Source organism: Oryx dammah, unplaced genomic scaffold, assembly GCF_014754425.2.
Source record: "Oryx dammah isolate SB20612 unplaced genomic scaffold, SCBI_Odam_1.1 HiC_scaffold_25, whole genome shotgun sequence".
In the NCBI taxonomy this organism is placed as follows: Eukaryota; Metazoa; Chordata; class Mammalia; order Artiodactyla; family Bovidae; genus Oryx; species Oryx dammah.
This window is the reverse complement of record NW_024070209.1, coordinates 31,700,585-31,723,103: the sequence shown is the minus strand read 5'-3', so window position 1 is coordinate 31,723,103 and position 22,519 is coordinate 31,700,585. Positions and strand designations below refer to the sequence as shown.

At 38.2% G+C, this 22,519-nt stretch overlaps 1 protein-coding gene across 22 annotated transcripts in view; it reads left to right on the top strand.

Annotated features, from left to right (window-relative positions):
• NRXN1 (neurexin 1) overlaps positions 1-22,519 on the top strand; it is a 1,211,037-nt gene that overhangs the window by 1,143,035 nt on the left and 45,483 nt on the right. The window contains exons 1-2 of one of the 22 annotated variants that reach the window (XM_040224821.1): positions 3,210-3,434; positions 17,723-17,783. The exons of 19 other annotated variants lie outside the window; for them this stretch is intronic. In XM_040224821.1, the coding sequence (XP_040080755.1) occupies positions 17,763-17,783 (21 nt within the window). In that variant the 5' untranslated portion in view covers positions 3,210-3,434; positions 17,723-17,762. Of the gene's footprint in view, positions 1-3,209; positions 3,435-17,722; positions 17,784-22,519 lie in introns of those variants that run through there. 2 more of the 22 variants (XM_040224819.1, XM_040224820.1) reach the window with 2 other exon arrangements.

Below are 22,519 nucleotides of genomic sequence, written 5' to 3'. Positions count from 1 at the left end.
GACTCTTTGCGACACCATGAATCACAGCACGCCAGGCCTCCCTGTCCATCACCAACTCCCGGAGTTCACTCAAACTCACGTCCATTGAGTCAGTGATGCCATCCAGCCATCTCATCTTCTGTCGTCCCCTTCTCCTGCCTCCAATCCCTCCCAGCATCAGTCTTTTCCAATGAGTCAACTCTTTGCACGAGGTGGCCAAAATATTGGAGTTTCAGCTTTAGCATCAGTCCTTCCAAAGAACACCCAGGGCTGATCTCCTTTAGAATGGACTAGTTGGATTTCCTTGCAGTCTAAGGGACTCTCAGGAGTCTTCTCCAACACCACAGTTCAAAAGCATCAATTCTTCGGCGCTCAGCTTTCTTCACAGTCCAACTCTCACATCCATACATGACCACTAAATTTATAGAGATCTGAATAACAACAACTAATGAGTCAAAAATAGAATCTATAAGGCAGGTTCTGGTTTGGGGATAAAATAAGTTTGTGCCCGAGAGGAAATAGAAGAAAATGGATTTCATCTTGTCTTTAACCCTACACCATTCTTGATAAAAACATGAACATTACCTTCCTTTTAAAGCAGCAGTAAACAATATCCTAAATTAAGATTCAAGTTTAACTCTGCCACTTCTTGCCAATTTCATCCTGCTGAGAAAACTAAATTTGGAAGAGTCAGTTCACCCAAATTCAGGTAATTATCCAAATCGTGTATTTCTCATTCTTTCACATTCCTGCCTCTAAGAATCAGAGATAATTTCGGTGAATTGTCACTGGAAGTTGTAAAGCCTTTAACCCATGTAAGTTTGTTTTGCTGTTTGCATTCAGAGATGAAAGCCCTAGAAGTTAATATGGGATGTGGAAGTCTTTGGGTAAGCCTGCCAGAACTTATACCTAGCAGCTCTCTTCTTGCCCATATCTACCAAATTTTCTTTGCATGCCAAAACCCAGGCCACCTTCCTTCTGTCTCTCCTCCTTTTCCTTCAGTATTTTAGCTTAAAACATCTACCAATCTCATCCTTTAAAAAAATATTTTATTTATTTATTTGGTTGCACTAGTCTTAGTTGCAGCATAGAGGATCTTTATTGTTGCAGCATGCAAACCCTTTAGTTGAGACAAGCAGGAGCTAGTTCCCTGACCAGGAATCAAACTCAAGCACCCTGCATTGAAAACCTAGATTCTCAGCCACTGGACCACAAGGAAATCCCAATCACATCCTTTTAAATCTAAATGAATATAAATGCCATCACTTAACATTAATTAACTAATTTTGAATTAGAAAAGTAACACATAGACTTGGATTTAAAAATGTACAGAATGGTACCTATTGGAACTATGTCAGGTCCCACCTTTGAACTCAACACTGCTCAGATTTAACCACTATTAACTGATATTTTTATGTCCTTGCAGAAATTTCCTCTGCATATGCAGCTTTGTATTTACATGTATAAATGTGTGTGTTTAGTGTGTGTATAGCCTTTAAACAATTTTGAATTTGTACCTTTAATTTTTGTTTACGTAGCAATACATCTTAGAGGTCTCTTCATATACACACGTTTGAATTTACCACATTCTATTTTACAGCTACAGAGTGTCTGACTGTAAAACTAATTTATCTCCTCAGTTCATTATTGATAAATAGGTGGCTTCTAGTTTGGGACTATTACAATAGTTCAATAAATAGGTTTCATGTCTTCATGTCAGTGTTTCATTCTTGTTGTTTTCTTTTTGATAGGTACTCTGAGCCTTCATCTTTTCTTTTAAAAGAATAAAGTTTGACTGTTGAGGTTTATATTATTTAATAAATAGGGCAAATTGATAGAATGGGCAGAAAATGATGTATGTTTTAAAGAATTTTTAAAATGCTGTATTCTTGTCTAATAGACAACATTGAATAAAGGAATGAGAAGAAAGGAATTGGCCAAAAAAAAATCTTGACAGAATCCAAGTCTTTCAAAAGGATGAGTTTAAAAAATAGTTGCCAAGACAAAATGAGCTGTGAAATTTCAGCCTTCTAAACCTCCCTGGCAGTTTTTCTTATTATGGCACACCTATTGAGATTTATTCTCAGATATTTTTTCTAAGTAGTTTTGCATGACTCTGAAAGCAGTTAGAATTAGTCCTTGAAAATGCCAGGAGATAATAATAACTGGGCCATAAAGAACAATAGATGTGCCCTAGGACTCTTTCTGATATAAATGTTATTCCTGAAGATCATTCAGTGTTTCTTTTGGATTTTTAAAAAAATATTTCCATGCTACTGCCATTTGAAACACACCGCAGTCTCACCACTTAAAACCTTCCTATCAGACAGGATACACTCAGCTCAGTTACCTTCAACTGTGCAATATGTCTGCTATTATAGAATGATCAATAAATGCAGATGTATTGGGGATATATTTCCATATGGTATTCCAGATGTGGAGACTCTGTTTATGAAAGAATTATTTTAACTTTTAGAGGAAAGGCAAAAAATAAGTATTTCCAACACTGGATAGCTCATTTGTTTTTCTTTGGGAAGCAGGATGTACATTCTTTGGTGCTTGTTTTTATTTTTAATGGTCGATAAAATGGCATATTTATTGGGACTTAAATCGTCTTTAAAGAGAAACAGCTCTAATCGGCAAAAAAAAAAAAAAAGCATAGTAATCTACTTCTTAATATAGCATAATTGCCATTGCAAAATTATCCCATAAAAATACTCATTATATACAGGGCATTCAAAAAATGTCATTCATTAACTTGGAAATAAAATTATAATTACAATTATAAAGCTTTGAGCTGATTCTGTTAGGAGGTTTGCATGCTAATTGCAGTTTAAGGCTTCTAACTTAATATTAGGTGAAAACGTGATGATCAGCTGAAGGAAAGCACATAAGAGAAGTTTAAGGGTTGGGATGTTAAAAAGTAGTTTTCTTTCTGCTGGGCTATCACATTGGATTACAAAGTAATAGAGAGAAAAATTCCCGTGCATGAAAATAGGTCTTTATTTAGGTCAGGGGTTTAGGGGTATGTCGGTTTCCCTATGCAGTCACAGCCAGGGAGCAAATTCAACAGCAGCAACAGCCTAGACTTTGTGAGCGGGGCGCGGGCTGTGGGCTGTGTACCAACAGCCTCGTCAGCTGCAGACGGAACTGCAGCATCCCTTCCTGCAGTAGCTCGTCAGCCATTGGCTCGTTGGTGACACGTGACTGATAGAGCCTTTTCTGTGTCTTTTCTCGCCCATCTGTGTGCAGGGCACTGATAGGCCAGGCTGATGCGCAGGCAATTTATCATTTTGATCTCCCACTGAGTCAGGGAGCTCTCCTGTCACCAGTATTGATTTCAGAGGATGGACTAAATTTCCTAGGATTTCCATTAAGAATTAAGAAAAAAAGCTCTAAGCACGCAGGGTAGCCAGACAGACATGGATATGAGATGGCACTGTGAAAACTCGCAGGTAGCTTCTTCTATCACAGCCGGTGCTCAGCACAGCTTAGAACTGCAGCATGCAGGGTTTAAGATACCAGAAGCCTGAGAACAATAATAATGAAACTAAGAATAAACTCTTTTGGATAAACTAATTTTAAGATTTATATTAAACTGTTTCTTCTTGGAATTGCATGTCAAATTTATGCATGCTCTATAGGAAATGTAGAAAGGTTGTTTTAAATTTTTAAATGTCCTTAAACCCTGAGCATGGTTGCTTATACTTTTGTTTGCTGCTTTCTGTGAGCTTCCGAGGGTTTTGAGCATGCTTGTGGCAGAAACAACCGAAAATTGTGTGTGTGTGTGTGTTTCTATATATGTATTAAGTTGGTTCGAGTAAAAGCATGAATAAAAGCTGCTTTCAATACCTGCCAGACTGCTTTATTATTGTTAATGACTTGATGATAATTTTGCCTAAATATGCTTAGATTCTGACCATGCATGCTTTTGCGGCAGAGTGGATTTTCGTTGAGAAGTCATGAAGGTGGAATGTGTGAATTAAATGTATGTTTAATGCAGCAGAAAATGTATTAGTGATTATTAAATCTGGTTAATTAATAGAACTATTTCATGATGGTAAGATTTGAGTAACATTTATTTACACTAATTATTTCTGCTTACTGAAAAAATGCATATCTGAGATGAATGAAAGTGTTTGTATTTTTGAAATAAGAATTTTGATTATTTCAGAGATAGGATGATTTCAGTTTTTACAAATGAATCTGAGATAAGAGAATTAGAAACATTTTTTAATTTTAGCCTAGGAGAGAATTGTGTATTTGACATTATGCGCCCGTTCATGTGTGTGAATTCTTTGGCTAATTGTTTGATAGTCTCCTAGCTATCCTTATTCTCCTGAAGAGGAGAAAAACCTTGGCATTGAAATGTTTCCTAGGCCCATGGGAATTAGAGCCAGCAGAAGCAAGAGTAGGACCAGATGGGATTGGCATGCTTGGCAGGGAGTGGAGACAATAGGTGGGGGCGGAGCAGATGGAGAACAGAAGGGAGTGAATCTCAGGAAAGGGGAGGGAGGAGGGGGAAGGGAGGAGTTGGCCAATAGTGAAGGAAGCCTGGCCTCCCTTTTCAAAGTAACTTCTGATTGCATCGTCCTTTCATTATGAGAAAGTCATGTCTGTTGTGACAACTATTTTTGATAGATTAGGAAAGAAGTTCCATGAATAGATGGTACTTTGCCAGATTATAAATGGTGTGTTATTTGTTGTTGTTTGTAATCTTTTCCTCTTTGTCATATTCAAGAGAAGTAGGAACAAAATTTAAATTTAGTTGTCATGTCATTTGAGCTTGTAGTATTTAAACATAAATAAGGCAATAACTACTAAACTTATTTTCAGATTGTAACAATTCAATCATCAATAAGGCTTATTGACTTTTTCCCTAAGTAAGTTTTCAATTCTGAAAACATAAGGAGCTCCTGCTGACTAATCTGTTATTTTACTTCTGACTCATAAATACACGTTCATTTCTAGAATAACTTTGAATGTTTTATTTAAGTACTTGTTGATTTCATCAGGAAGTCTCAGGGCTTGACCAATGCCTAGTTCAAATTCTACAATGAACTTAATGACTCAGCATCCTCAAGGAAGCCCAGAAAATTGGTCATTGTCTTTGCCCAGAAGTGTCATAGGATTGAGAAAGAATAGAAAATGAATTTACTTATGAATTCTATTATTTTAATTATTATTTCAAAATCCTAAGGTGAATCCAGACACAATTCCCCGTCCTAAGTAAAACTGAATTTTACCAAGTTCATGCAGTCAAAATGTACCAGTGAAAAAACAGTTTTAAAAGTTTAAGTATACACCTTTTGCATTTGGCTGGCGGATCTTGTGTATGGAGAGAATTTCCATTTTCTAAAAGTTTTGCCATGTTGCATTGTCTCTTTTGACTGCTTTTTGAAACTTGGCAAGGAATTATGTATGCTTTAAAGTAAATGAAAATCTTTACCTTTAATATCCTGGGATACATTTTAAATAATTTACTGAAATTATATTGATTTTCCTAGAGTTAACAAATGAAACCAATTTCTTATACTTTCTCCAGTCCTTTTCTTCCATGCCTTATTTTTCAAAATTAAAGAGTCCACTAAACAGCAAAATTCTCCCCACTTGGCAAATTCCCTCTAATGTTCTTAGGAAAAAATATTGTCTACAGATAGATCTTTGAACGGATATTTATATTTTGGAGTGTTGACTCGTGTTCATTGAGCAAGATAACCCAGTGTTAAAGAGTAAATATTTTCAATTACTTTGTCCAATCACGGTTGCCTAATAGGCTGAGAAGGACTTCCTCATGTGGCTCATTGGTAAAGAATCCACCTGCCAATGCAGGAGAGATGGGTTCGATACCTGGGTCAGAAGATCCCCTGGAGAAGGAAATGGCAAACCACTCCAGTGTCTTGCCTGGGAAATCCCATGGACAGAGGAGCCTGGTGGGCTATAGTCCATGGGGTCGCAAAGAGTCAGAAAAAGGCTTAACAGCTGAACAGCATCAAGAATAGGCTGACAGCCCCATTCTCCTTCTGTGGAATAAAACTAGAAGATCCCTAAAGTGGTATTAAACGTTTGGTCACAATAGCATTTGGGCTCAACTGCCAAGCAAATTTCTCACCAAGACATTAACCAGGAAATGCTTACACAGTTACAAAGTAATTAGTGATGTAGCATTGCATATTAAGTATGTTTGGGGTAGTTATGATGAAATGTTACTGTCCGCGTGCCTTCCATATGCTCCTTTAACTTACAGAATGTGATCATCCCACAGCATCTGGGTGCATTTATAAACTACAAGAGCAATCAGTTAACTATATGATCGATGCAGTAGGCAGAATGCTAATTGATGGGAGAAGCCCTTTTTCAAATGGGAAAATAATGCATGTAGCCAAGGACTTTCAGTCTTTGTCTATATTAAATTTAAATGTTTCAAGAACTAAGCTTATACTCTGCCCATTTGGAAAATAACACATTTGAAACAAGATTTTGCCTTGTCAGAATAAGTGGTCTTAATTCCAGTGTTATGAGCACCAGCATAATTCATAGGTGAACAGAGTTAGTGAATAGTTAATTATACTTAGATCCAAGTGGTGTCTTTTATTCAGTCTTACTTTTTACTTTCCATTTCCTATACACCCAGTTCTTTCTTCCTTTGCTGTTTTAACTGTCATTTTTGGATTCAAATGCCATTTGTTCCAGACCTCTATTCAGTTCAGTTCAGTTCAGTTCAGTCGCTTCGTTGTGTCCGACTCTTTGCGACCCCATGAATTGCAGCACGCCAGGCCTCCCTGTCCATCACCATCTCCCGGAGTTCACTCAGACTCACGTCCATCGAGTCAGTGATGCCAACGTGGGATGGCTCCTCTAGGCCCTCCTGCTCCCGCGCAGCCATGGCTCCTTAGACGTGGGGACCTCTATTGCTAAACAGAAATAATAAACTATATATAAATTCAGCAGAATATAATGACCGCAAGTTCTGCTTGTGCCTTTTTGTGTATATTTAGTCTTTGAATGTTATTGATTTCTACTAAGGTTACCACATTGACCCAGAAATATATCTACTTTCTGCCATCTTATTTACATTTAGTTGATTGTTGATACTTGACTCTCCTGAAGGCTCCCTTCCCTCATTACTCTAACACAGAGAATGGAGCGAAGCACATTATCAAGTTAGATAGGCAGTTTCCAGTATACAGAATAACTGGGGAAAGCCACAGGCAGATAAAAAAACTCATGGGCATCTCTAGTGTCTCACAGAAAGTTAAGACACCTTGAATCCAAACTAAATAATAACCATGAAAAAGCAAAAATATATAAAAGAGGTTTTCTAGTTTTGTAGTTCTGTTTCATGAAGTATGTATGATTACCACTACACACTTTCTTTTCATTTGACCCTCAAATTTTCATCCTCATTTGAATTCACTTGATTATGCAGTAGAAACTATCTGAGAACTACTCTTCACCAAAAAGATCAAAATCAGTTATATATTTTTATTTTCATTGTTGTGGGGAAAAAAAATATATATATATATAGAGAGAGAGAGACTGCAGATTAAGCCACAATTTATTTTCCTGATAACAAAACAAGGCTCAGAAAGTTTTCTTACTATTTTCCCATGAATAAATGTAAAAGACTTTATTACCTTAAGTATTCCTTAATTTAAAAGACAAAACCTGCATGTAATGGTGGGAATGACTTGAATATTATTTAGGGAACCAAAAGAAATCAATCTTCGAAAGTCATCAGTCTTGAAGTCTGTGTGCTATCATGTCTGTTTTCATGATTTTTTTATTTAAGCATAACGGGACCACAATCTTGACTCTAAGCATATTTCAGACCAAATTAAAATTACAGAACCTCACAGTCTAGATTTACTGGTAAATTCATAGGTGGCATGGGAGGGTTGTTTAGGTCTGTGGGCAAACGCCTTCACCTGTCCAACCTCTTCACATATTTCAAATTAAAAACTCTACTACAGCTTCAAGGACTTCCCTGAGAGCTCAGCCGGTAAAGAATCCACTTGCAATGCAGGAGACCCCGGTTCGATTCCTGGATCGGGAAGACCCGTTGGAGAAAGGATAGGCTACCCACTCCAGTATTCTTGGGCTTCCCTTGTGGCTCAGCTGGTAAAGAATCCACCTGTGATGCAGGAGACCTGGGTTTGACCCCTGGATTTGGAAGATTCCCTGGAGAAGGAAGAGTCTACCCACTCCAGTATCCTGGCCTGCAGAATTCAATGGGCTGTATAGTTCATGGGGTCGCAAAGTGTCAGCCACACCTGAGTGACTTTCACTTTCACTGCAGCTTCAAAGACAATGCTGTCCCATTCAGTCATCCAGGGAAAGGATTTTTCTTGTAATGAAAAGCTATTATATATACAAAATATATAATACTGTGTATATATAATAAAGAATGTATATGACTAAGACTACCTTTATGACTTCAGAACACTACTATTTTATTGTGAAATCCAAAATTGTACATAGAATTTTGATGTGTTTTGAAGCTCCTTATTTTGGAGTCATAGAGGTATAGCCCCAAGAATCGATTCTCAGTCACCCATGTGTGGACAACCTACATAATGGATTATATTGCATGACTAGATGTGTTTTCTAGACCACTTAACCTCCCACGGGCTGAAAAATCATTGTTTTCAATCGTGTGCTATGACTTCTTTCAATAAGCTCATTTAGATTTGAGTGGATCGCCTATCCACTGGATTCGTAGTAGGACTACAATATTTTCAGAACTGAATGTAGTGTATGTCTGTGTCTGCTTTAAAACACTGCTAAATATTTAGCTGATACATAATAGGTTTCAAGAAGACATATGAAAAACTAGAAATTTGAGAGTAATAAGCTACTCTTGGGTTTGCCTAGAGTTTTCTTAGGCCTTCAAGAAGTATACCATCTCTTTCCAGAAAGCTTAAATTTATCATTTATAAGCAATTACTAAGCACTACTTCAGTGGTGTTTTTTTTTTTTTTTTTTTTTGTCCGTTTAGTAGTTAAAATGTGAAAAAATATATACTGATTGATTGATCTATACTAGAACTCCCTCGGAGAAGGCAATGGCAACCCACTCCAGTAGTCTTGCCTGGCAAATCCCATGGACAGAGGAGCCTAGTAGGCTGCAGTCTGTGGGGTCGCTAGGAGTTGGACACAACTGAGCAACTTCACTTTCACTTTTCACTTTCATGCATTGGAGAAGGAAATGGCATCCCATTCCAGTATTCTTGCCTTTCCTTGGAGAATCCCAGGGACAGGGGAGCCTGATGGGCTGCCGTCTCTGGGATCGCACAGAGTCGGACACGACTGACGTGACTTAGCAGCAGTAGCAGCAGCAGAACTCCCTGGTGGCTCAAATGGTAAAGAAACCACCTGCAATACGGGACACCTGGATTAGATCCCCGTGTTGGGAAGATCCCCTGGAGAAGGGAACAGCTACCACTCCAGTGTTCTGGCCTGGAAAATTCCATGAAAAGAGGAGCCTGGCAGGCTACAGTCCATGGGGTCACAAGGGGTCACAAAGAGTCAGACATGACTAAGCAATTATTCATTTCACTTCACTTCCTACCAGAGCTCTGCTTAATGTTAAGGGTGACTCAAAGGAAAGTAAGATACTTTCTAACTTGAAAGTCCAGCTGAAGAGAAAAGACAAATGCATATAAAACTAGAGGAGTACTGAAGGCTGAACAATTTTACCCTATTGTCTCAAATAATAAACACATTTTTGCTGAGCATCAATTACACACTTCATGGTGGTTTGAAGAAAGGAGTGTTCACCGTGAGCTAAGTAGATGCACTGTTTTCCTGCTGCATCTTCTCTGGATTTGTTTAGCAGCCTGAGTTAGCCAGTCATAAAAGGTAACACAGAATCAAGTCCAATTCAGTGGGCTACGCATCCTGTAATACCAGCACCAGCCTCTGAAGTGGTGTTTAGGGCACTGAGGGTGTTGGATTATGAAGCAAGATCCCAAGTAGCTTGTCTCAGATCAGTCAAGGTGACTGTTTCCTGTTCTACATCTTCTTAGGATAGCATACTGATTTCTTAAAAGCCAGTTTTCATGTTTTGTGAAGACTAAAAGTAATATAAAATGTGTATAAATTTTTAAAAATCACCTGCATATATACTATGTCTATTTTTCTTACTTTGTTAAAATTATGCATTGCTGCTAAAAGTTTTCCTTTAAAAAATAAGAAATTGATCTCCTTTTACTGGTGGGATGACTTAAGATATTGAGTCATTTTTCCAGTAGTAATTAGACACTTCAGATTAAGTATAACTATCTCAGGCTGCTAGGGTATAAATAAGTGTAACTGTAAGTTACTCCAGCAATAATTTTCAGTATGCCTAATTCTACTTCTTTGACTCTATTTTCTTTTTGAAGGGCCCCCACCAAAAGAAACTAGAACATGGGTGGGAATAGGCAGGAAGCAAAGGTCTGGCATAGATTGGAACAATTTTGAATAAGCGATAATTATGTAAATAGCCTACTCTGTTACTGAGTTACTATCAATATTATCACTTTCTCAGTAAGTAGTTTAAAATAGAATGAATAATTAATGGGAAACTTGATGAACCATTCATTAGAACTGACTGAAATAATAACCTTAGGTTTAAAATACCAAAATGAATAGTTTTGATTATTTTTCAAAATCTCAAGCTAGAGACAGTAAGCTCAGGTGACTGGAGTCAAGCAACAAAAGTTTCTAAGATTCCTATCTTCCTAGCTGTTCAGATAGCCTGATACTTGACTTTAGTTGCAATAAATGTAGTCATTTTAAATAGGAGATTGCTGATGCAATAACAAAATAAACACTGACTTTAACCTCTCTTTCTCCCTTAACAATTCCCTAAATGATGCATCAACCCTTTGTACTTCTTTAGGAAGAGGGTTGAGGGTTTGAAATGATGAGATGAAGTAAAAATGTATATGCTCAGTTTATTTGAAAGTCTATAGTGTAAGGTCATTTCTAAAGATGTCATTCAAATGAGGATAATATATATTTTGTGTCTGTAAATACTGCAAAAGTAAAGAATTCATAGGTTACTTTTTTATGGTTATAATTGTATTCTTTTCCTTTATTAATGCATCTGTATCTGTTTTCAAAGATAATTATTTTATAATTATTTTTAATTTTACCAATTTACATATAAGTTGATCAGATCAGTATGATTCTTTTATATTTTAGTTTTGAAATAAATTATTTAATTTGCAATGATTTAAATTTATAGAAATAAATTTAACATTAGCATCTTATGTAAGCTTTGTACTTCTGTCAATGCTGAGGAATTAACATTCAATATGCCCTTTGAGAAATGGTTTCTTTTTTAGAATTTTTGTGTCATATATGCCACTGAGTGACATCAAACGACTTTTGGAAAATTTGACATCAATTGGTTTTATTTCCACAAATACCTAAGAGATTTCTTCCCACTGGGCTACCCAGAATTTCTACTAAGAAACATTCAGTCAAATATTTTAGGAGGAAAACAATTTTTATTTCTTCCCACCCTTATTAGTGTCAGTTTTATTTTGAAGTTGGTCATAGACTCTCTTTTTCTTTCTCAGTTTCCTTGAGAAATTTTACCATTCTCAGCAGAGAGTGCTCTCCTGAATTCTAGACCTATTCTTACAGCTGCCTCTGGCTTCCCTGGTGGCTCAGATGGTAAAGAATCTGCCTGCAATGCTGGAGACCCAGATTTGACCCCTGGGTGGAAAAGCTCCTCTGGACAAAGGAATGGCTACCCACTCCAGTGCTCTTGCCTGGAGAATTCCATGGATAGAGGAGCATGGCGGGCTATAGTGCATGGGGTCGCAGAGTTGGACATGACTGAAGCAACTTAGCAGCAGCAGCAAACTAACTAAAGTGAAGTCGCTCAGTCGTGTCTGACTCTTTGCGACCCCATGGGCTGTAGCCTACCAGACTCCTCCGTCCATGGGATTTTCCAGGCAAGGGTACTGGAGTGGGTTGCCATTTCCTTCTCCAGGGGATCTTCCTAACCCAGGGATTGAACCGTAGGCAGACGCTTTACCATCTGAGCCACCAGGGTGCCCCAGTTCACCTCAAATTCAACATGTCCCTTGGTGAATAGGTTATTTTTTGGAGTCTATACAATTTTAAAGCATTTTACTTTAATAGGTTTATGTAAAGACATTATACTAGAGAAAGTTTTACTGCTACTGTGTGGTGAAAAACTAGCTATTTAAAATCTGATACTTGATTTCCCCATTTGTAAGATGAGGGGTTTGTAGCTCTAATACTTTATAATTTTAGAGTGTGAATAATTGTGAATTTCATTTAAAAGAAAAACTTTTTAAAGAAAAGTGACCTTAAAGTATAGACTGCTTTTCATTTTGTTGAGTCATCTCCCCTGAATTTTTAGATGAATCTGGATCTGGAGTTTTCTTATGAAATGTTCATTTTGAAACTAGTGGGAGAATAATTCCAGTCATGGCTAGCATTAATTAGAGAGAAATCTCCTTTTCCATTTCCATAGTGAAGAATCTAGAGGCTTCTTAGCACTCTGTGTGCAAGGCCTGTAAATTTCAGATAATTATTGGTTTGGAATCCTTAAAACTAACAATAGGAAATGCTATAGAAGGAACAACATCTTTTTGTTTTGACATCATCTTGACAAATGAGGGAAATTTTTGCAGTATGTGCATCACAAAAACAAGTACTTCTGTGAAAACAAGAGAAAAGTGGTCTGTGCTGCCTGTTTTCTCCTTGTGTTCCAAAACCTTCACCTTTGCAAAGAGATCTTGAAATTATTTCAGATCTATTTTTCATACTTTGAATACCAAAAGAGCTAAATTATTCATTATAAGTGAAAATATTTATTACCATGTGTCAAGAAACTGTGATTCCCTTTCTGGTATTCCTAGTAAGAACCCTGTGGTGTAAAATTATGGGCTGAATCTGCTAAATAATTACCCACATGAATGCTGTACCTACCATGTGTATTTTTAGGCTTTATATCAATAAATGTTTCATAAAGTGCTGTATACACTGGACTAAAATTCCTTCATCCCCAAATCAGTCTCAAATTCTTCTCTAAGAGAACAAGGTACAATGAGGCTTCTAATGAAAGTGGTAAAGAAAGAGGTAACATAAGCAATCAACAGCACAGTCTGTAAAAAATTCTCATCATCAATAAAGATTTATGAAAAATAAATTTAATCAGTACCAATGACATCCTCAGAGAACAAGACTTTGTAAGCATTTTCCTATAAATGTAAAAAAGAAAGTGAGTCTATATTGAGACCAAAGGTTAAATGTGTAGGGCAAATAATTTTTATGGGTGTTCGTAATTTAGCTATAAAAACTTATATAGTTTGTGAATGTCTATAGCAGGTGGAAATACTTAGCAGAGAAATATTTGTAGACATAGGAAATGATATTAAAACTTTGACACAATATTAAGACTTAATTTATAGAAGTTACAATGATTTCATTTTTAATTTTTTTTTTCTATTTCTTATTAGCATTTAAACCCAGACAGGATTTAATGGATGCTCTGGGAAACCAGCATTTTGGAGTACAAATTGTTATGTGTAGGAGAGACTTAGCTTCTAATGAAATCTTATAATGATAGATTTGACTTCCAGAACACAGTTAGCTTGAAACATTTCCACTGTAAAGCATTACTTGGACCCCACGAAGCTCAGGATGCATTGTGGGATAGGGAGAGCAAAGAGAGGTGAAGTGTTATGCAGGATGGTAGCCTGACACTTCTTATTAGCTTTTTCTATTATGGACACGTGAAGGCCTGGATCCTGTTACAGCAGCTTTGAAACATGTTCACCACCCATGGTCTTCCCTGGAGGCTCAGACAGTAAAAAAAATCCCCCTTCAATGCAGGAGACCTGGGCTCAATCCCTGGGTTGGGAAGATCCCCTGGAGAAGAGAATTCCATGGACAGAGAAGCCTGGTGGGCTACAGTTCATGGAGTCACAAAGAATCAGACACACTGACCGACTTTCACTTTGACCACCCTTAGTGTCTTTTTTTAAAAATTTCTTTCAATTGGAATATAATCACTTTATAATGTGTTAGTTTCTGCTGTACAATGAGGTGAATCAGCTATATTATATGTATATATGTATCCCCTTCTTCCTGAAACTCCCTCCCACCTTACCACCCCCCATCTCACGCATTTGGGTGATCACAGAGCACTGAGGTGAGCTTTCTGTTCTTTATAGTAGATTCCCACTGTTGCTGCTGCTGCTGCTGCTGCTGCTAAGTCGCTTCAGTCGTGTCCGACTCTGCGACCCTAGAGACGGCAGCCCACCAGGCTCCCCTGTCCCTGGGATTCTCCAGGCAAGAACACTGGAGTGGGTTGCCATTTCCTTCTCCAGTGCATGAAAGTGAAAAGTGAAAGTGAAGTCGCTTAGTTGTGTCCGACTCTTCATGACCCCATGGACTGCAGCCTACCAGGCTCCTCCACCCATGGGATTCTCTAGGGGAGAGTACTAGAGTGGGTTGCCATTGCCTTCTCCGACTACTAGGTATCTCTTTTACACATGGTAGTGTATTTCTGTCAATCCTAATCTCCCAATCTGTCCCACCTTCCCCTTCCTGCCATGTTTACTTGCCTGTTCTCTATGCCTGTGTCTCTATTCCTGCCCTGCAAATAGATTCATCTGTAACATTTTTCTAGATTCCACATAAATTTGCTAATATATGATATTTGTTTTTCTGTTTCTGATTTACTTCATCCTATATAACAGACTCTAAGTCCAGTATCTTTCTTGGCTAATTATTGGGATTGTCAACTTTAAAAAAAAAAAAAGCACAACAGGAGAACTGTGAGTTTCACTTTTATTGGGGGATTTACCAAGGACTATAGCCAAGGGACAGCATCTCAGATAGCTTTGAGACATTGCTACAAAGAGGTAGGTCAGTATATATGAGTTAGGTGAAGAGATATAGGCAGTCAAACATACTGCTTGAAGGTTGCTGCTAGCCATGAGGAGTAGATATTCTCAGTCCATGGTTTTCATGATTTTCTGATTATGGGAAGATGCAAAAATCTAGATTCAGAAGTTTTTCTCCTGGAAATATATAAATTTCTGATGGCCTGTTCTGCTAGTTTTCCCAGAGCACAGAATGCCTTACTCCTGATCTCTGCCCTAAATTATTCTCACAGTGTACCCATAGGTCAGCAACTGCAGTGGCTAATGACTCAATTCTTATAGAACCAGGTAATAAGTGACATTTCTTAGGTGGCAAGAATAGCTCTTCTACCATTTTAAATTTATAGTAACCGGTAGACTTAACTCTGGGAGAAGTATGCTTGGGTTCTAAAGGATTTTTAGCAGGTAACTCACCTTTCTTTGCCTTTTTTAATTGAGATGACTGAGAAGTGCCTCTGTGTGTTTTACCTTGTATCATTTGGTGAAAGATGTTCAAGGACAGGAAAATCTTCTTCTAGGCACTTTTCCTGTTCTGTGTCTTAAGCTCTGGTGTTTAAGAGAAGTGAAATCTTTGCTGCCACAAGAGAGCAAAAGACACATTTTAGTTGGCTAGTCCTGGAGTAGAAGTTATTTGATGTATTAATTTACTTTGATTTGTAAATTTCATAATTCTCCATTTCTTCCAAATCTTTTTCTGGAATTCTGAAACCCAAGACCTATTTTATATCTCACTGGTGAGACATTAGACCTACTTTCTAAGTCTAAAATACCTCTGTTATTGGTTTTATCTGTAAAATGAACTGAGATTCCTCTGTGCTGTGCCTAGTCATATACGACCCTTTGTGACCCCATGGAGTATAGCCTGCCAGTCTCCTCTGTCCATGGGGATTCTCCAGGCAAGAATACTGGAGTCGGTTGCCATGCCCTCCTCCAGGGGATCTTCCCAACCCAGGGATCAAACCCAGGTCTCCCACACTGCAGGCAGATTCTTTACCAGCTGAGCTACCAGGGAAGTCCCGAGATTCCCCTACCACCCTGAAACATACATGAGGGAAGTGTTTTCTTACCTTTCCCCTTTCCTTCTGCTCACTCTTCTTTATGGTTTCCTGCTTGCTTTGCCTCTTTTCACCTATTTTACCTCTTATAGAAGTCAGCTATGGGCATCTATTTTGCTTTCTTTTGCCCCACTTGTGAAACTTAAGAATCAAACTTTGACCAACATATAGGTACAAAATCACTAAGACAATGGCCATTATTTTTAGACCTCATGAAGGTCAGAAGAATCCACTGGATTCTGTGACATTGACATGAAATGTATTGAGCACAGCCTAATTTTTAGATGAATAGGATTCCACAGGGTTTTAGGAATAGACAGCAAGGTTACTCATCATAGGAGAAGCTTATTAAACGGAAACTGTAGAATCCTCAGCAAATAAATATTAGAAATTCAATTTTTAGTAACTCTCTGATACTTCCTTTAGAATTGTGTTTGTTTTATTCTATTTCTATTTTGTTTTAATTTTCTTTAAAGTGAAAGACATGTTGTTGAAAATTTTAATTATTTGGTGTCTTAATCCTTAGGGTGCAGTATTCAAGAATAAATAACAGAAGGGTTGGCAAAAATGGTGCCACTAGTAACAACCTGTCATGTGACAATTTCCTTATTCACATCAATGTGAAATAGTCAATATTCTAGCTACTTTTAATATCTGTTTGTTTATTTGGCTGTACCAGGTCTTAGTTGTGGCATGCAGGATCTTTTAGCTGTGGCATATGGGATCTGGGGCCTCCTTGATAGCTCAATTGGTAAAGAATCTACCCGCAATGCAGGAGACCCCAGTTTGATTCCTGGGCCAGGAAGAGCCACTGGAGAAGGGATAGGCTACCCACTCCAGCATTCTTGGGCTTCCCTTGTGGCTCAGCTGGTAAAGAATACAGCTGCAATGTGGGAGACCTGGGTTCGATCCCTGGGTTGAGAAGATTCCCTGGAGAAGGGAAAGGCGACCCACTCCAGTATTCTGGCCTAGAGAATTGCATGGATTGTATAGTCAACAGGGTCACAGAGATAGGACACCACTGAGTGACTTTCACTTCATGGGATCTAGTTCCCTGACCAGGCATCAAAGCCATACCCCTGCATTGGGAACATACAGTCTTAGCCATTGGACCAGCAGGCAAGTTCCACTAACCAGTTTGAAACCACTAGTTGTTTTAGGTAAAAACTTGTCCCATTTAGCTGAAAGGTGGATTATTTGGAACCAATGAATTTCACTTTATTGGTAAAGCAATAGGCCCTATATGGACATGAACTTGGGCAAACTCCAGGAGATGGTGAGGGACAGGGAAGCCTGGCATGCTACAGTCCACAAGGTCGCAGAGTTGGATACGACTCAGCAACTGAACAACAACAAGAGCAGGCCCTGTGTGTTGGCATTTATCTTTGATGGTCAACAAGACATTTCATGAAATCAGATTATTATATTTATGTATGCATGCATGTATTATATATTTTAAAGCATTTTTGAAACAGTTATAGATTCACAGATAGTTGCAAAGAAAGATACAGGAGGTTCCCTACACCCTTTATCCAGTTTCCCCCCATGTTACATCTTATATAACTATAGTTCAATAACAAAACCAGAATGTAAATCATGGAACTTATTCAGATTTCACCAGATATACCTGCATTTATGTGTGTGTGCATGTGGGTCTATAAAGTTCTATGCAGTTTTATCACATGTGTAACTTATACCCACCACCAAAATCAAGAGATTTATCTGTACCAGAAGGTTCTCTTGTGTTACCCTTGATTGTTACACTTTAAAGGGACCTGAGGAGTCATCTACACTAACCTACTTATATTGGAATGGAGAGTGATTTGTGTCAGGTCAGTGGGTTAGATAATGATTGACCTCAGAAAGTGGTGCCCTATCCCAGACTAGTTTCAGGCATCCCATCTTACAATCTCAGTTTTATAAAGTAGGCAGTTCTTCTACAAGTTGGAAGATAAAAGAGTTAAAGCAAACACAAATTTCAAAGCAATTGTGTTTATCACAATTCTGGATTTAAAAAAGAATTCTATTACTGGCTGCATAATGGGTTAAGGGGACATTAACTGTCAATGTTAGCCTTAGATTGACACTTCAGATAAAGCACGTGTTATGTTGGAGGTAATCTGTATTGCTTCACAGGGACTCAACATGGTTATAAGAAGGGGAAGATAGTAAAGGATCCCCAGAGATTTAGCTACAGATTGTGTAGCCTGTACTCTCCACCCAAAGAAGGGAATGTCTGTTCCCTTCTGTTCATACACAAATGCACCAGATAATTTAAGAATTCTTTTCACTTTCCAGCTTGCCATTTAACTTTGTTACCTCTTATAAAGCTATTGTGTTGAGACTCGGGAGATTTGAGGTTTTAGGGTGGTCACAGCATGTGATTTGACCCACTTACCTGTGGAACCATTTTAGATGCTACTCACCTTAGGAATAAATCTGGTTATGGAAGAGTAGAACAGAAGTCACATGGAAAGAGTGGAGGATCAAAGACTTTTATACTATATCAGCATCAGAGAAATTAGAGATGTAAAAGACTTATTAGCTGATTTGCCCTATTTCCATGGAAATTGCAGTGAACATTTTTCAAAGACCTAATCTATTTTTGTTTAAAATAAATGGGAACTCAATGTAGATTCTTGTTAGAACTTGAAACTGCTGATTGTTGTGTTTTCTGGGTTGTTTTTCTTTTTAGATCTACTTGACAGTTTGCATAGCTAATTATTGTGTTCTCATTTGTTTAATTCCAGCACTGCTGTAGGCTTCTTAGAATGGGGGAGGGGAGAGAAGCGCTACCATAGTTTCACAGTGTATCAAGGAGCTGTTAAATCGAGGAGTGTGAAGGAGAGAGAGAGAGTTGGTGTGTGTGTGTGTGTGTGTGTGTGTGTGTGTGTTACTGAGTCCAAACTCACTCTGCTTGCTGCACGCTAGACCAATAAATCCAAGAGACAAGGTATTGAGGCAAGGAACACGACTTCATTCAAAAGCCAGCTGACTGAGATGGCAGACCAGTATCTCAAAGTAACGAAGTTGTTGGGGTCTGCATGCCCGTTTCTTTTATAGAGTCAGAGAGAGAGAAGCTATTAGAAACTAGAGTCCAAAGGCAGAATAGAGAGGAAGAGGAAATGGGGAAATAAAGAAAAAGGGTCCTCGGTCTTGCAAAACATCTCCAGGAATAGCCAGCCTTTGGAAGGGGTGTGTTAATCTCTTCTATTTATTGTAGCTATTCATAGGTGGGCAGGGTCAGATTCTCTCTCTTTGAGGTGAACAAAGGCACTTTAGTTTACAGTCAAGCAGAGGGGCAGAGTCCTCTGAAGCAGGCTATTATGTTTGATTCTAACAACAAAAGCAGCGAAAAGCAAGTCTAAGAGTTTCCATCTTGGAGTCAAAATAGGCTTCTTCTCTGCAACATGTGTTTGTGTGTTTTGGAAGAAGGGTCAAAGTAAAGTAGTGAAAGTGAAGTCGAAGTGAAGTCGCTCAGTCGTGTCCGACTCTTCGTGACCCCATGGATTGCAGCCTACCAGGCTCCTCCGTCCATGGGATTTTCCAGGCAAGAGTACTGGAGTGGGAAGTGAATTTTAAATAACTGCCAGATTTTGGTAGCTAATAACATTTTTGTGAAGGTTTTGTGACTAACCAAATATAAGTCCTTTGTGGTCTTATTTTATGTATGGCACTGTGTATCCTGATGGATCCTTTGCAACAAAAGTTTTTGCTAGGAAATCTAAAAACTATATACTCTTAGAAATCCATTCCCGCACCCCCGCCCCCACATGACTGAATCTTTTTATTATTGGCTTAATTTTCATAGTACCATTTTAGATGGAAAAAGTCTTGTAATTTGAAGAGAATTTGTTAAGAATTATTTCTTATATCAATAACATTAAAACTTTCCAATGTTAGTGTTCTGTAGATGCCATTTATGGCAGGAAAATGTTTTTGTCAAGAATTACTGCTTTTATTACCAATGAATCATGAGTTCTTTGTGAAGGTTTTGGAATTCAGAAGCATCAGATGAAACATTTAACAGCAATTAAGATACTGATATTTCAAATAAGATGCATTTACTTCTTTTGTATGCTTTTTCACTTTTGGTAGTGGTAGTGTTGCTTGGGGATGGAGGGCATTTGACAGTGACTCAAATTATACACTTTAATCCTCTTTCCAGCATTATAGGATGGGACCTTTTTAAAAAGCAACTCCTCTGCATTTCACTAGAATGAAAATTTGCTTTAACTGAACATCCCTAAATAATTATCATGCTTCTTATAGGGATACATCCATTTTGAAGAAGAAATTAATGTGAAATTCAGTAGAATAATTTTAAAGCTATTTCATATTGGGACTGCACCTCTTTATAACAATGGCATAAATGATACTGTTGAATTTATGTATACAGCTTTACTTAAAGCAGCCAAACTGATGAGACTGGCTAGTTAAGAGTAGGTAATAAATAACTAGATCTCCACACTTGCATAAATAGCTAGATAGATACAAAGATAGATAAATAGATATATAGACAGAATTTTTGTGATTTCTGGTTGCTATAAGCAACAGAGACCGTTATTTCTAAACCTCTCGGGACCCAATGAATGGCAAACATTGTGTGCCTAATGATTTGACCCTCCACGTATGAACTCGGTTGAATGCTTGAGAGTTAAGATGAAACTCATACACAATCTTGCAAGCCATCACCATGGCAACATACTTAAAATTTCAAGGTCTATCTCCCTTGAGTTTGCACCTGCAGTTAGCTTATTGTGAAACAAAAAGGCTTTCCAACCTGAAAATACTTTGGAATGGTTGGAAGTATGTTTTTAAATAAAGTGGAGTTTAAAAGTTGAAAAGCAAAATAGGAATTCAGGGAGAAAGTACAATTGCATTCTTCATGCAATATTTAACTATTTTCTCCTCCTACTTCACAACATTATTCTAGGCAAGGGCAAATGTAGATAGTCAACCTATTGTGGTTGTTAGGATGTTGGGTTTTACCCTCTCAAATGACAAATATGCTGCCTCCTGGTAGGCTAGAGGTAACCTACCTGCAGTGTTAGTCACTCAGTCACGTCTGATTCTTTGTGACCGCATAGACTGTAGCCACCAGGCTCCTCTGTCCATGAAATTCTCCAAGCAAGAACACTGGAGTTGGGAACCATTCCCTTCTCCATGGAATTTTTCCAACCCAGGGATCAAACCTGGGTCTCCTGCATTGCAGACAGATTCTTTACTGTCTGAGCCACCAGGTGTACTTCAAACATACCTGCATGCCTGATGTAATAACATAGGTGAGAAAAGCTAAGATTTATTTACTGTTTATTATGCCCCATATTGACAAAAAATTAATGTCAAAAAAGATTTTAAAAAATACATGGAGAATTTTATTTGTACCAGATTTGAGGATTGTAACCACAGAAAGGCATTTCAGAAAGTTCTCAGTACTGTTCTGTTGGTTAGAAATCAAGGCACAGTTATGTAAGTTTTTTGAGTTTGAGATCTGTACATCAAATGACATATTAATGACTGTTTACATAATCCATATTTAAGTGGCATCGAGGTAGGTCATCTGACCCATTAGAAGATCAAGAAGAAATGCTATTGTTTAAGGAGTTGCCTTGTTGAGGCTAGGAGAATGTTACTCTTTATGGTTGAGAGGGTATTTTTCCTGATAATGGAGGTTTCAGTTCAGTTCATTTCAGTCTCTCAGTCATGTCCAAATCTTTGCGACCCCATGAATTGCAGCACGCCAGGCCTCCCTGTCCATTACCAACTCCTGGAGTTCATTCAAACTCATGTCCATCCAGTCGGAGATGCCATCCAGCCATCTCATCCTCTGTCGTCCCCTTCTCCTCCTGTCCCCAATCCCTCCCAGCATCAAGGTCTTTTCCAATGAGTCAACTCTTCGCATGAGGTGGCCAAACTACTGGAGTTTCAGCTTCAGCATCAGTCCTTCCAAAGAACACCCAGGGCTGATCTCCTTTAGGATGGACTGGTTGGATCTCCTTGCAGTCCAAGGGACTCTCAAGAGCCTTCTCCAACACCACAGTTCAAAAGCATCAATTCTTCGGTGCTCAGCTTTCTTCACAGTCCAACTCTCACATCCACACTGACCACTGGAAAAACCATAGCCTTGATTAGACGAACCTTTGTTGGCAAAGTAATGTCTCTTGCTTTTCAATATGCTATCTAGGTTGGTCATAACTTTCCTTCCAAGGAGTGAGCTTCTTTTAATTTCATGGCTGCAATCACCATCTGCAGTGATTTTGGAGCCCAAAAAAATAAAGTCTGACACTGTTTCCAATGTTTCCCCATCTACTTCCCATGAAGTGATGAGACCCGATGCCATGATCTTCGTTTTCTGAATGTTGAGCTTTAAGCCAACTTTTTCACTCTCCTCTTTCACTTTCATCAAGAGGCTCTTTAGTTCTTCACTTTCTGCCATAAGGGTGGTGTCATCTGCATATCTGAGGTTATTGATATTTCTCCCGGCAATCTTGATTCTAGCTTGTGCTTCTTCCAGCCCAGCGTTTCTCATGATATACTCTGCATAGAAGTTAAATAAGCAGGATGA